Source organism: Manis pentadactyla, chromosome 6 (genome assembly GCF_030020395.1).
Source record: "Manis pentadactyla isolate mManPen7 chromosome 6, mManPen7.hap1, whole genome shotgun sequence".
Classification (NCBI taxonomy): domain Eukaryota; kingdom Metazoa; phylum Chordata; class Mammalia; order Pholidota; family Manidae; genus Manis; species Manis pentadactyla.
This window is the reverse complement of record NC_080024.1, coordinates 8,572,762-8,586,859: the sequence shown is the minus strand read 5'-3', so window position 1 is coordinate 8,586,859 and position 14,098 is coordinate 8,572,762. Positions and strand designations below refer to the sequence as shown.

Below are 14,098 nucleotides of genomic sequence, written 5' to 3'. Positions count from 1 at the left end.
ATGTGTCTCACCTGTGAAGCCCATCAGAAGGTTTCCCTTAATTCATAGAACTTCTATGTACTCCTATTTTCCACAAAAAGAAACCTGGAATGCCTTCACTTAATTTTGTAGCTTTGTCTGTTTCCTGTAAATATTTTAGTTTCTGTAAGGGGAGTAATCATCACCTTGATCTTATATATATTTTGGGGGAAGACTGAATAAATTATTAGACATACTACTGGCATCTATTAAGCACGTAAAGGGCTGTTTGAGTGAAATACTAGTGTCAAATATTTGTTTTACTAATGTGGGGCTATGAAAAATAAGATATAGGATTTTTATATCTTAAGTTTTAAATCTAAAGTTTAAGATTAGCCATCTAATTCTTTGTAGCTTAAAGACTAGAGACTGTAGACTTTAGGGAAGTCACATTTAAATGGAAATTTACTATAAAATGGAAAAGCACTAATATACACAATGCAACTGCATGTCTGTGACTATGATTACATTTTTCTATTTTCTTAGGGAAAATGAGAGGCAAATCTAGAGTCTACTTGGCTCATGGTGACTGAGCCCCATGGAAGAAAGTCCAGTCAAGAGGTTTAGAAGAAAAGGGGAATATACTTTCAATAATTAAATTAGTTTCTTGTCCTTTACTCTATGCTCTATTTCCCTAATTGCTTTATGTAGCTTTACTAACAGTTGAGAAATGCGTATGTTTGGGCCATTTTCAAGACGTGTCAGAGAAAAAAAGAAGATAATCTCACAAATCAGAAATTTGGTGACACATCTAATCTAGACCCTATGGGTCCAGGGGCCACTGCACTGATACTGTCTCCATGGAACTTACAACTTTCAAGTTGGAAATAGTCTGTTGTCATATAAAGGGTATATAACCCATAAATTATTTAGCTGACCTTTCCCCTTGCAGCACAGAGAATCATAGGTGACACACTAGAAGGGGCCCAGAGACATGATCAGAGGTGTGTGTCTTTCTCTTCTTTTGACTCTATGGGCTTGTGCCCTTCCCTTGACCACTTTTGCCTCAGTTTCCTCATCTGTAAGGCATGACAGTGCATTAGGCCAATGATCTGTCTCAGTCTGTACATTTCTAATAGTTCACCTGTCTCAAAACTGGAGTGGGCAGCTCCCCCCTCCCATCGTGGCTCTAAGTTGGCTGAAAGGGCCCCAGCAGATATGCATCCTCCCCGAGCTCGTTCATTTGAAACCTTTCACGGCTACTTCTCTGGAACCAGGTCTCCAGCTGTTCTCCCCCAGTGCAATTTGCAGATTATTCTAGATCTTCCTGAGCTCCTCTTTCAGCTATGGAGAAAGCTGATGTGAGGGCGAAATGAAGCAAAGCAGAGAACACACGTAGAAGGCAGACACCCTCTTCATTAAGTTACCCTATTGTTCATTAGCCTCTCTGCTCACTCAGAGTTCAAATAGGAGAGATAAGTAACAGTCTCATACCTGGTCATCAGCTCCCTAACTTGAGTGGAGAGCTCCCTTCAGAACATGACAGCAGCTGTTGGTTTCATTGCCATGTAAGAATCAGTGGTGCTGACTAGATTGGGAGTCAAGACAGTTTTATTGAAGCCTGATTTCTCTGTAAAAGTATCTTGTTTTGCATGGGATTTGAGGGGTAAGATAGAGATAGGCAGCCTGCAGTTGCATATCAAAAATGCCACTTGGAAGAAAGACTTTGCCTCTAGAGATTTGTGGAATAAAATTTCCTGAGAACCTCTATATCTGTATGTGGGCAGGGGTGCATGTGCAATACAAAATGAGACGGAATCAAGAAATCTTCTCTTTCAGAGTCAAGAAAGCACAGATATAAAAGTATGAATTTTCGCTCTCAAATACTTCCTGTGACCTGTGGTGAGATAAAGGGGATGTTACATAAGAAGAAATTGAAACAAGGTAGGTTTCAGAGTAATTTGCAACATGAACCACCCATGTGAATTAACTAACATGGTTCAAGTAATTGGGGCCACACTTTGGCTTGAGAGAAGGAGGGTGGGATCCCTAAGATGGTATTTTCACACTTGAAGAAAGCATACGTATTAGGGGCTCACTCCCACACGGCAGTATCCATGGGGATGCCCAGAGAACCAAAGAGAAGTGAATCAGAAATCCGTTCTTCCTCCTGGGTGACCATCACTAGGACAGAGTGCTTGATGTAGCGGCATAACAATCACAGAATCTCACATTGGGAAACCTGAGTCGGTCTCAGCTGTCCCCAGAGTGACTGACTGATTATCCGCATCAAGAATGGGACATTTCTGAGCCTGATACTTCTCATCTAAAAAAGGGATAATAATTAAAACCTTCCTCGTGGTATAGCTGTGAGGAATTAATTTACATAATTGATGTAAAATATTTAGACAGCTTAACTGATATATAATTCATACACCATACAATTCACCACTCGGAGTATACAATTCAGCATTGAGTTTTGCTTGCGTATTTGTAGGCCATCACCACAGTGTAATCTTAGAACATGATTGTCCATCCCACACTAAAGGAAACTCCGTGTCTGTTAGCAGTCAAATGCCCATTCCCACCATGCCCACTGCCCAGCCCCAAACAACCACTAATCTATTTTCTGCTCTATAAATTGGCCTATTCTAGGTATTTCATATAAATGGAATCATATAACATGTGCCCATTTGTGACCGGCTCTTTCACTTAGCATGATGTTTTCAAGGTTCATCCATGTAATAGGGTGTCTTAGTACTTCAGTCTTTTTTATTGCCAAATAATATATTCCATGGTATGGATATACCATTTTTTGTTTATCCATTCATCAGGTTGGTTGTTTCCACTCTTTGGCTAATATGAATAATATCTTGAACATTTATACACAAGTTTCTGTGTGAACATATTTTCAGTATTTTGGGATATATACCCAGGAGTGGAATTACTGGTTCATACGGTAATTCTATATTTAAATTATTGAGGAAATACCAAAATGTTTTCCACAGTGGCTGCACTATTTCATATTTCCACCTACAGTATATGAGGGCTCTAATTTTTCTGCCTCCTTGCCTACACTTGTTATTTTCTGACTTATTTATTATGGCCATCCTTGTGGGTGTGAAGTGGTATCTCATTGCAGTTTTGTTTTGCATTTCCCTAATGACCAATGATGCTTGCTGCATTATTATCTTTTATATAACTTAAATTTCCCACTGGATGACATTCCACAATTATTTTTAATATCAGTGATCCATGATTTCGGGGATGGGAAAATCTCTGCTCAATAATGCCATTCAACGGGATTAAAAATGTTGTAATAAAGGGCACAGGTGCTGCCAGGATGCCATTCTGAGCCAAAGGGCCCCCACCTGACATCTCAGTCCCAGCTTGAAGTTCTGCCTCCATGATGCCCCAAGGGCCATTGAAAACTCCGTTAGGGGTCCCCAGCAAATTGAGATCCTCTCCCCCTCCCCTTGCTTTTCCTTTGTAGATGGTTTTGAAATACTTTAAGAGGTTGATTTTGATGGCACTTATCACTTTTTTGTTGCAAAAAGGTTAAAGAAATGGTACCACAAAGAGGTAAATGTCCTTTGAGGGGACTTGCAGGCTAGGTTTGGGGGATGTGAAGTCTGAAAGGGGAGCTAGACTTCCCTACTCTGGATCTTGAGCCAAAATTGGGTGGCTTCAGATCCCATGTGGTGGGAGCCCAGGGTCTGAGCTGTGAGGAAAAAGAGGGCTCAGGGCCAACTTCCTCCGGTCTTACAGGAATCTTGGTGAAGTGCATACAGAGTGAGGAGGGAAGATGGTTCACCCCCAGGGAATTTGAAATCAGAGGAGGCTATGCAAGATCTAAGAACTGGAAGATAAGTGTGCGCTGTGCTGGGAGGCCCCTACGATGGCTAATAGAGGTATTCCTGGGATGGGGCAGACGTGACTTCCCTTGTTGTACCCTAAGAATAGGTCACTGTTTCCTCACCAAACATTGCTGCGTGTTAGCTGCTGCCCTGATGGCCCTGAGTTTATGCTTTCACTAGGGAGATGTAATCTCCAACAGTGCAGCACCTCAGTGATGTAGAAGGGGCTCTGTCAGGATGGATGCCAGAGCTGGGAGGAGGGAAAGGTCCTTCCGACTTGGGTGCATACAGACACTCTGTGCCCTGAAAAGAGTCAAGCAAGTGGGAGGAAGACGTCCGAAGAAGGAAGGGTGTGAAAACCAGAACCCGACTAACGTAGTTCTGTGGGTCGAGGTGGGCGGGTCATGTGTGATAAAACATAACCCATCAATTGGGGTTTTGTATGGAGGGATTTAATGCCAGACTAAGAAGTTTAAACTTATAGGCAATACAGAATCAGTGAGGTCTTCTGTGGTCTGAAACAACATATTTAAAACAGCATTTTAGACAGCTATGGGGCCTTGAGACAACTGGGGTCTTTCAGCCCAAGAAACCATGCTCAACCTGCAGTGCTCAGCCTTATGTCATCCGCCTCTGAGCATGCTGCATGGCCTGGCCCTGCTCATCCCTTCCCTGTTCCTTGAGCTCACTATGGAGGCCCATCTTAAACTGTCTTATACTTCTCCTTCCATGAAGTCTTTTTCTCTCTAGAGCCTTGCAGGTTTGTCCATCTCTGCATGTCCAAGATTGTCCAGAGTGTCTGACACCCAGCAGGCATGGGACAAGTGTGTGTTGACTGAATACCCCTGACATACGGACTCAAGCTTGAGGGGCATTGGTGGGAATGGAAGGGAAGGGAGAGGTGTTGAAGAGAGCATGAAGAGAACCTTGGAACTTAGGGGAAAGGTACAAGAGAAAGGGAAAGGTTCTCAAGATGATTTTCCACCTAGCATGGATCAAATTCTAGAAGAAGTACAGGTGAGGAGAGGGAGATGGTTTCTCATTTAGATGCCTTAGCTTTGCTGACAGTGGGACATTCAGGAAGAAATATGTGGGAGGAGATTGGAAATGCCAGACTCACAAAACAGAAACACAGGCTAACCATATACTTGGATCTTTTTATCTTTCAGAAAAGATTTCTAAAAAGTCCTCCAAGAAAATATTACAGGAAAAAAAAGGTGATTATTATATAACTTTCTAAAAGTTCTCATCACAATGAATTTTACATATACAGCAGGTTGTTTTATGGTTTCTCAATGGGTAATTATAATTAAGCTTCCTCCAGACCCTCATCCCAGGTATTGGGGTTTTTTTTTACTTTTGCCCCCACAATTGTTACTTTGAATATTATTTTGTGTATAAAGTAAAGTCTTTGAATAGTAAACCATTTGAGACAAATTAAAAGAAGCCATCAAAACAGACCTCCTGGGTTGTGCTTTGGTTATAGGTGCCAAGTGTTACAGGGGTGTCAAAAATATAAAAGTAAACAAGATTATGAAATACATGAAAACATTTCATAATAAGGTGAGAGCGTCACCTTCAGCTCAAACCCGGATTTTTGTCATCAGTCTTACTCTGTTCTAACTCCAATGAAATCTGATAAAGCAGAAGTTTGTTCACAGTCGTCCAGATGATCTTGGTCTCTTTGGACAGTATGAAGCCACACTATCTATTTCATGAGATAGGCAACAAAAACATATTTCTTTTCTGATGCTTTATATCCCCTTCCATTTTCCAATTAAATATATACACAGACTTACAGAATTCTTTGTCAGAGGGAAATCACTGGCTCTTCATAAGGTTGGTGCTACTGGGGAGAAGACTCCCCATATCATGCGGGAGAGGCGGACCTGGACACTTGCTCACTCTGATGCCAACCCTTCAGCTCCACCAGAGGGGCTGCGCAAACCTCCCTTCTATCTGAAAAAGTGATTTCTCCCTCCATGAAGGAAGTTTATGGAGGCAGTAAAGGTTAGGTGCAGTGTGGATTTGGGACAAGGTGATGGCTTTTCCAAGGCTGGGTATGACTGAGAGCTTGAGAAGGAGGCAAGACGTGCTATTCTTATGCACTTCAGGTAGAAATGGCCATTTCATAGACATTCACAGACTCCTAAGACAGGTCACACACAGCTGGCCAACGGGACTTCATCTTCCCCTGGGAATGTGAGGTCCAGGCCTTTACGTTCTCTGATGTTCCAGATCATCTGAACTCTCAGTCATTGGGCTCTATCAGCCACTGGATTTCTGAAAGGGAAACTGTTACTTGACCTATTCAGTGAGTATGTTAAAGACCAGCATGCCTACCGTTCCCCAGGTGTCAAGAGTTACTCAGTCAGATCACCCGAGTGAGGAGCTTCCTCACAGGATCACCCCTTAGCCGTGGGTGCAGCTCTTCCCAGCAGCAACAAGCTGCCGTCGTCTCTGTATTTTGTGTCTCCACATCAGCAAGGGCAGGAGCTCCTCAGAATGGCAGATCTCAGGATCCATCACTACCTCTGTGGGTCCTCTGTGCCTCTCAGAGCATGTCTTGCTGATGGAGCCTTCAGCTTCTGGAAACTTCAGTGTCATTCTTGGCACCACATGACAGCTTCCTGGCTCCTGACTAAGGCCACTCATACCTTCTGGTGACAGCTACTGTTTGTGAAATAATACACTTCTCCAGAACAATCATTTGTTATATGCTAATATTTGCTTAAGAGATAGCAAGTAATCCCTTAGCCTAAGAGAAACATCACTCGTTTATCCTCTCATTCAACACGTAATTACTGAGTGTGTCCTAAATGCCAAATGGCCAGTCAAGAAGATTGAAACACTGTTCCTGACCTCAAGGACTGTTTCAACCTCATTGTCTAACCTGAAAGAATAGCTAGTGGGGAGGGGTGCAGGGATCTGGGGCCTCCCCAAAAGGTGGACAATGACATGGCCACCTCTCAGGTCACTGTCCGAGGGATCATACTTGTCTGTGACCACTCTGCCCTGGGCTGGAGAGAAAAGCTGAGGCTGCCTGTGTCCAAGAAGGAAAGGAGGCCAGCTCGCACTACCACTGGATGTGCAAAAGCAACATAACTCTAGTGGATGGTATCAGTTACCTCCGAAAAGTCAGCCAGCTGACATTGTGGGATTCGGATGGAGGGCAGAGGAGGGTGAGCTTCTGGAAAGAGAGCTGCAGGACGGGGGGGGCCTTGGGCCCATCTGATCTGTGGGGATGTGCCCTAAGCAAGCTCCAGAAGGCGGGAGAGTTCTCCTCTGGGACACTTGCGTGGGTCCAGGGCTCTGGGCCCTGTGGTCACCGGGGGCTGTGGGTATTCAGTCCTCAGCCTGGTGCTCTCACTGCAGCTCCTCCGTGCGGGATGACGCTTTCTAATATAGAGAAAAATGCCTGAGGCAGGGCTCTGCAGGGAAGGAGAGCCAGCCGGGTGTCTCAGCGTGTGGAAGCCAGGGCCTGATTCCTTGCACGTATTCACCAAGGCCCACCCTGGGTCAGGAAGCCCGGGAATGGAGCTTGCACTAGGCCATGGTACTTTGGTACTTTTTATTCTCCAAGTAGACATATCGGTCCATAAAAACAGGTATGAAATAATAGGTGGGCTATGGCTTGCATCCCTCAACAGAACTGAAGGAGGCAAACATCATATTCAATTTTGTCACTCAATCTTTCTCTTTCTACAGAGCATACTGGATTCTCCCAACAACACCTTAGTTGACCCTTATGTAAGTACTAACTCCGCCTGTAAGCCTTGAATAACCCAGGCCTTTTCCTTCGGCGCATTATGTCTGTCACTGCTGTGTTTCCCTGAAGCACGCTCGCTCTCACTTGGAGCAAGTCGCTGTGTGTGGTGTGCAAACGACAGCAGACACATTGCCCAGGGATGGCTCTGGGGCTGGGTGTCTCTCCATGAAGGCATCCTTCGCATGTGCACAGGGAAACCTTCCCGTTTCTTCATTTCCCCTCAAAAGTGAGAATGTGTATCTCTAGACCTGGGGCTTGAGTGGCAATAGCCAGGGCTGGCCTGCACATGAGGGGGAAGAGGCACATCCGAGAGGGTGGCAGCAGGTTAAAGAATGCGATAGGGAAGAAAAGGAACATCCAAAACATCCACCCCAGGTGCAGGCAGAGCCAAGACGGTCTTAAGCAAAGCCAGAGGGAAGAGGCCAGGCCCAGCTGGCAAGTGCGAGGTGTGGACCCTGTCCTGAGTCCTGCAGAGAAATGCATGCAGGGCAAATGGGTCCTTTACAGAGGATCTGTATCCAGTCTCAGTGGAGCCATCAGGATGCTGAGCTGATTAGGACTGAGACCGTCACCACAGAGCAAATCAGGTGCATTTTTACTCAAACTGGCATCCTAGCGCTGCCTGTTTTAAGGTCTGCCAAAATTATGGGTGACTCCAATCTCTAAGCAAAATCATGCTTTGATGCCTTTCATTGCAACAAGATGGGTATTTTAAGCAGAGTCACCTTTGCACAACTCCAGGGGGCAACACTGACAGAAGATATCATGCAGTAATACTGATAACATGGCATCCAACAGAGGAGGGAGAGGCAGATAGTTCTACAGACACTTTACCTCTAAAGCAATCCTCCAACAAGATTCAGATCATATCCACACTGATTTTGATCCTCTGCCAGTTGAAGGAGTAGCCATATAAACAGCGCTGGATTCCAGCATTTGCTGGCTTGAGGTGGATGCTTACCAGAGAGCCGCACCTCACAGCCCACAGCTAAGCGTCCGTGGGGAGGAGAAGGCAACTGTTCTAGCAAGAGTACCCTCACCTCTGTTCATAACCATTCCCGGGACAGACATGATAGGCCAATTCAACACTGACTTAAAATACCCCCACGCCTGAACAACTGGACTTTGCTCAGGCTAAATCTTAGCTTAGGGTGCACACTGGAATCACCTGAAGACATTTGAAAAGTAGCATTGTCTGGATCTCACCCTAGAGGAAATTCTGATTTGATCAGCCTAGGCTATGACTTGGGCATTAGGATTGTTTAAAAGTCCCCAGATGATTCTGATACACAAATTATCCATTCCATAAATTAAAGAAGTGTAACAAAGGTTGTGCCCCCACCCAGTCCAACTGATCAGAATCTCTGGCAATGGGACCAGGACGTTAGTATTTTATATATTATGTATCCCCAGGTGATTCTAATATGCATCTTAGCTAAGTAAGAAACCAAGAGCCAAAGAGGTAAATCTGAGAAAGGCATAGGGATGGGAGATTCTCACACCTTGGTTACATTTATTTCCTTGCCCTTCTTGGAGAGGGGTCATCACTTTCCGGAGATTGATGATAGTAATCTGAGTGTCTGCACTGATGAGAGAAAAATGACCCTAGGGCTCCATTGCCTGCGCCTCGGTTCCCAGGAAGGGATGTCCCTGAGGATCCCCAAGAACATTGACTAGAAGCACTTGGCAAGACGTCCCCGGGCGCTAGCCCTTCCTCCTACACGGCCATTCTTAAAAACAGAAGCAGCAGCCAGAGTCCCAACTCAGCCAACACAAGTATTTTCACCCAGAAACCCAGAACAAGACTCAAAGTAGTTAATTAGTATCTTTTCATCTTTTTTTTACCTTCCACACTAAAGTTTATTCTCTCATTAAATTCTCAATCTCACCCCTCCATGAATCTGTTTATTCACTGCAAGAGAGGCAAATGCTTCTAACGAGGGAGTTTGTTTTATCTGCAAGGTAATACAATTATCCAGATTCCTATAAAATCATCCTCGTGTTTTATTGCTTGTCTTTCCATGTTAGATTCTCTGGTTTTATAGGGAAAGTTTTTCTGGTCTGATGCACAGGCCCCTCCTACTGACATCACTGCAAACCATGATTTCTTCTTCTGAAATCTCCACTCCGTGCTGTCCCTCGACAGCTCAGCGAGGAAGCATAAAGTGTCCATACAGGCTCAGGCAAAGGCAGGGGGTTCTAGATTCCCGCAGAGGTGGCCGCCTCAGGGCTCCGCAAGGATGTGGGCAATGTTTTACCTTCTAGCTGGGAAACTCCGATGAGTGTGAGATGTGCCGGGATGGAGGAAAGCTGTTCTGCTGTGACACGTGTTCAAGATCCTTTCATGAGGAATGCCACATCCCAGTGGTGGAAAGCGAGAGGTTTGTGAGCTGCAGCCCCCCACCCCCTTAGGGGCCCTTCCTTCTGCCATGCACACTCCCCTGCAGAGTTCCTGCCTGCATGGAGACCCAGGAAGAGCAGGGTCATAGGTACGGGGTCTAGCGGTATGACCCAGGGAGCTGCTGAAAGACGCAGGCAGCAGGAATGTAATGATGTTCTTTGCTCTCCTCTGGGATGCAGAGGCCAGCCACTGGGTCCTTTGCCTACTTACTGCTACTGTCCGTTCCTAGACGTTTTCTGGCGTGGACTCCTGTTCACAAGGGGGAAAAGGCCAGCTGTTTGTGTTCTGCGCTTATTCAGGAAAGGCAGGAAACGTGGCCTGGCTCTTGCCTTTCACCCCAGTCCCAGCAGACTGACGGAGGCCTGGGTGAAGCCCACTTTCCACATTCCAGGCATGATGGGTGGGCCCCCCAGGCTCCTGGCAGCTCAGATGGGGGAGAGCCCGCCCCTCAGCTTGACACCGTCTTCAGCCAAGGGCCCTCCTGCTGCACCCTCGGGGGGAGGTCACCAGCCAGGGCCCCATGGGGTGGGGGGTCTTGCAGACTCCGGGAGGTGTCCCCTTCTTCCCCTCCCCATCTCACTGTGCCCCTCGGTGGTCCCAGAAAGGAGGACAGTGGCTGTTCCGGGGCCCCTGCCCTGTGCTCACTTACACCCAACCTCCCAGGAGCCCGTGGAGCTGCACCTTCTGCAGGATGAGGGAGGCCTCGGGAGGCCCCCAGTGCCACGAGGAAGCTGAGGTCCTGGCGAGGCCGATGAGGCCTGGGGAGCAGCTGGTGAGTTGGGTGGGAGCCCCAGGCCTCTGCTTTCCACTCCCGTGGAGAAGTCAAACAGCACAGCGTTGGGGGAGGCAGCCTGGGAGCCTGCAGGGTCTCGCTCGGGAGGATGGTGACTCAGTGCCCGAGAAGAGCGCGAGCAGAAGTCCACCCACCCCGCGGCCCTTTGGCAAATGCGGCTGGAGGGCTGGCTGTGTTTGGCTGCTCCTGTTTAGCCATCCCTCGATCATGCGGAAATCACACCAGAACTCAACTGCAGAAAAAATAACTCAGCCATTCCATGTCTGTTTCCAAGAGCCATGCATGTTTGTGGAAACTTCTGGAAGATGGGTGTGAGCCATCCCCCTTCTGGGCATGCCTAAGGGCACTGTTTTCAGACAGCTCTTCATTCACAGTCTCCTTCTTTTGCAGAAATGTGAGTTCCTCCTCCTGAAGGTCTATTACCATTCAGAGAGCTCCTTTTTTGCGAAGATTCCATATTATTATTATGTAAGTAACGACACCCATTCACGATTGCAGGCCACCTTGCTCTTCCTGACCCTCACACGGGTACTGGTGGGAGCTGTGATCTGAATCCCAAGGGAGGGGGGGCACCAGCTGCCTTTTTCTTCACCTTGGGTTTCTGCTGGTCTTTAGAGGAATGCGGGAGGGCAGATGTTGAACTCTGCCAGCAATAGAAGCTGATTTTTTTTTTCACAGATGAAAGAGACCTCTCAAAACCTCAAGGAACCCATGTGGTTGGATAAAATCAAGAAGAAGCTAAACAAGCAGGGTTACCCCCAGGTGGAGGGGTTTATACAGGACATGCGCCTCATCTTTCAGAACCACAGGGCGTCTTACAAGGTAAGGGGTTAGTGCTGCTTCCCTTTCTTTGCTGAGAAAGAGCAGGGTTGTAGGCACGGGGTCGAGTACTGTGACCCAGGCTCTGCCCTCATTCTCTGGTGCCTGGGACATTTTACAGTTTCCCCGTACATTGAGTGACTTTTCCAGTTGCGGACTCAAGCCCGCCACGGCAGAGTAACAGTGAGTCACGAGGTGTCCCTGCAACCAGAAGCCAGCAGCTGCAGAGCTCATGTCCCTCCTCAAAGGTGACAGCTGCCACAGAGAACAGTAGGGTCCTGAAAACGATTGCGTCTGAAAGTCATATTGTGTTTCTTACGTCTCCCCAAATACACTCACCGAAACCTCTCAGAAACCCTAGACTTCAGATTCCTTTGCATATGAAGGGACTGTACAGTTAACAGGGGTCACCAGAGGGGAGCCGCAGGGACAGAGGGAAAGGAAGGTCACTACTGTACTGAGACGCTCTGTGCTATTTGATCGTTACAGGGCCTCAGTTACTTTTCTGACTCCCACTTAAATAAACAACCCAAACCAAGTAAGAGTCCTCAAGTGGGATAATGATTTCCCATTTCTGTCTAGTTACTAAGAAATAATCGTGTACTTGGGAAACAGAAATGACTCAGCTGCACGAGTTTTTAAACTTAACCTGGTTAATGCAACAGGTTTTCAAGACCAGGAGTCCTGACTGTCCCCGACTGCAAAGTGTCCGATGGAACTGATAACAAGGATCATGATTTTTGTCTTTTTTTTCTTTTTTTTCAGTACAATGACTTTGGCCTAATGGGAATTCGACTGGAGACAGAATTTGAGAAGAATTTCAAGGAAGTGTTTGCTATTCAGGAAATAAATGAGAATAGTTCCCTGGAGTAGTGAATGCTGTTGGCACCCTGGAAAAATTCCCTTTTGGGGCAGAATTCTCATCCTGTGGCTGCAAGGGTTGGCTGTGGGTACATCCCCCCCCACCACACACACACACCAAGTATTGTCTTGGGCCATATGGAGCCACCCTCACCACACCTGTTTGACCTGGGGTCTGGCCCCAGCCCCAGGAGGAGCCGACCCTGTGGTGGGTTCCTGCCGCTGTGCTGTCCACGGGATCAGCCTGCAGCTGGTCTCTAGCTGTGACTGTGTCTCGCTTAGCTTTTCCCCCCATGCCATACTGCTTCCATCCTAACACTTTCTCTGGAAGAAACTTTCATAATAAATCACTTTCTCAAGAGACTTTATCTCAGGCTCTGCTTCTAGGGAACCCCACTTCAGATAGGGGTCCTAAGGGAGGGGTTCTGGGGTTGGATCACTAGCTAGCCAGGTGGGGACAAGCAGAGGCTGATAGTTCCTAGGGGCGTAATAGTGCCATTGCCAAGACTTCACCTGCAGGAAACCGGGTGAGGTACAGGTGTGGCAGCCGCCGTGATCGTCTCGTATTTACAAAGGTTGGAAGAATGACTGTTAAGAACTGTGGACTGGGTTGGCTGTTGCTGAGTGCCACTAATACATTGAAAGGAGTAAATGACAGGCTTAAACCTCCTAGTCACCACCTAAAGCAAAGGGACCCTCACACCTGCAGCTGGAAGGCAGACAGCAAAGAAGGCCTGGCGCACATCATTTTAAAAATGGCAGAACTTGCAGGAAAGACTGAATTCTAAGCTCAGGAAGGTCCCTAACGTCAGGGCACAGATAAAGGAGTGAAGCCCTGAAACTCAGAATCAAATGAGGTAGATGCACATGGGAACTCTGAACCCCAGATCCCCCCGACCCACCGGGCCTGCCACAGAGAACACCTGCCTGGCTAGAAGACAGGCCCCCTTCCCAGCCCTGCTTGAATGAAGCCTATGAGAAGTCCTCTCGGCATGACCAGCTGGGGACAGCATGGTGGGCTGGCTCGCTGCAGAGGTTTCTCCTCCAGTGGGGCTGCAGGACTGGCCGACATGCACAGGCAGTGCCAGGAGGTTGTGTCTGGGAGTGGATGTGGGAGGAAGAAAGGGAAATGCGAAACTGGAAAAGAGAGAACTGTTGATACTGGGCACCCTCCCCTGCCCCCGAGTTTCATGGTTCTAATACACTCCTGGGTGGTGGCCAGAGGCTCACTGCAAGCCACGGTGCCCATTAGATGGAAGCAGAGATGCCAGGCCTGCTGAGGCAGGCTGTGAAGGAGGGGAGTCCAAAACCGGAGGGAAGTAGACATGGCCCTTCTCCCTGCACCTGGAAAACCCACCTTCCACCTGACAGTTTCTCAGGAGGCCCCAGGGCCACTAACTTAATAAGGTGATAAGACCACACTGCCCAGGGACACCAGTGTCCCTGTGAGGCTCGGTGGGGCTGCCCTCTGCAAGTGGGAATAATGTGGGAATGTTTTGGAGAATTGGATTCCCTAGTAGCAATGGAAATGATAGGATTTTAGGTCAACAAAAGCAGGTGGCAGCATTTAGCTGTTGGAGCAACACACCTAATTTCTGTAATGCCACAGCAAGGTTAGAATGACAGCCATGGGGCCCGGC

General features: G+C 47.3%; 1 protein-coding gene across 6 annotated transcripts in view; it reads left to right on the top strand.

The window, feature by feature from the left end:
* The window catches only part of SP140 (SP140 nuclear body protein), a 53,331-nt gene extending 40,512 nt beyond the window's left edge, over positions 1 to 12,819 (top strand). For all 6 annotated transcript variants that reach the window (XM_057503450.1, XM_036912712.2, XM_057503449.1 and 3 more), the window contains 9 exons: positions 1,798 to 1,902; positions 3,727 to 3,869; positions 4,985 to 5,032; positions 7,524 to 7,565; positions 9,850 to 9,965; positions 10,649 to 10,757; positions 11,169 to 11,246; positions 11,457 to 11,600; positions 12,363 to 12,819. In XM_057503450.1, coding sequence (XP_057359433.1) covers positions 1,798 to 1,902; positions 3,727 to 3,869; positions 4,985 to 5,032; positions 7,524 to 7,565; positions 9,850 to 9,965; positions 10,649 to 10,757; positions 11,169 to 11,246; positions 11,457 to 11,600; positions 12,363 to 12,470 — 893 coding nt within the window. In that variant the 3' untranslated portion in view covers positions 12,471 to 12,819. The remainder of the gene's footprint in view (positions 1 to 1,797; positions 1,903 to 3,726; positions 3,870 to 4,984; positions 5,033 to 7,523; positions 7,566 to 9,849; positions 9,966 to 10,648; positions 10,758 to 11,168; positions 11,247 to 11,456; positions 11,601 to 12,362) is intronic.
* Positions 12,820 to 14,098: the final 1,279 nt, after the last annotated feature.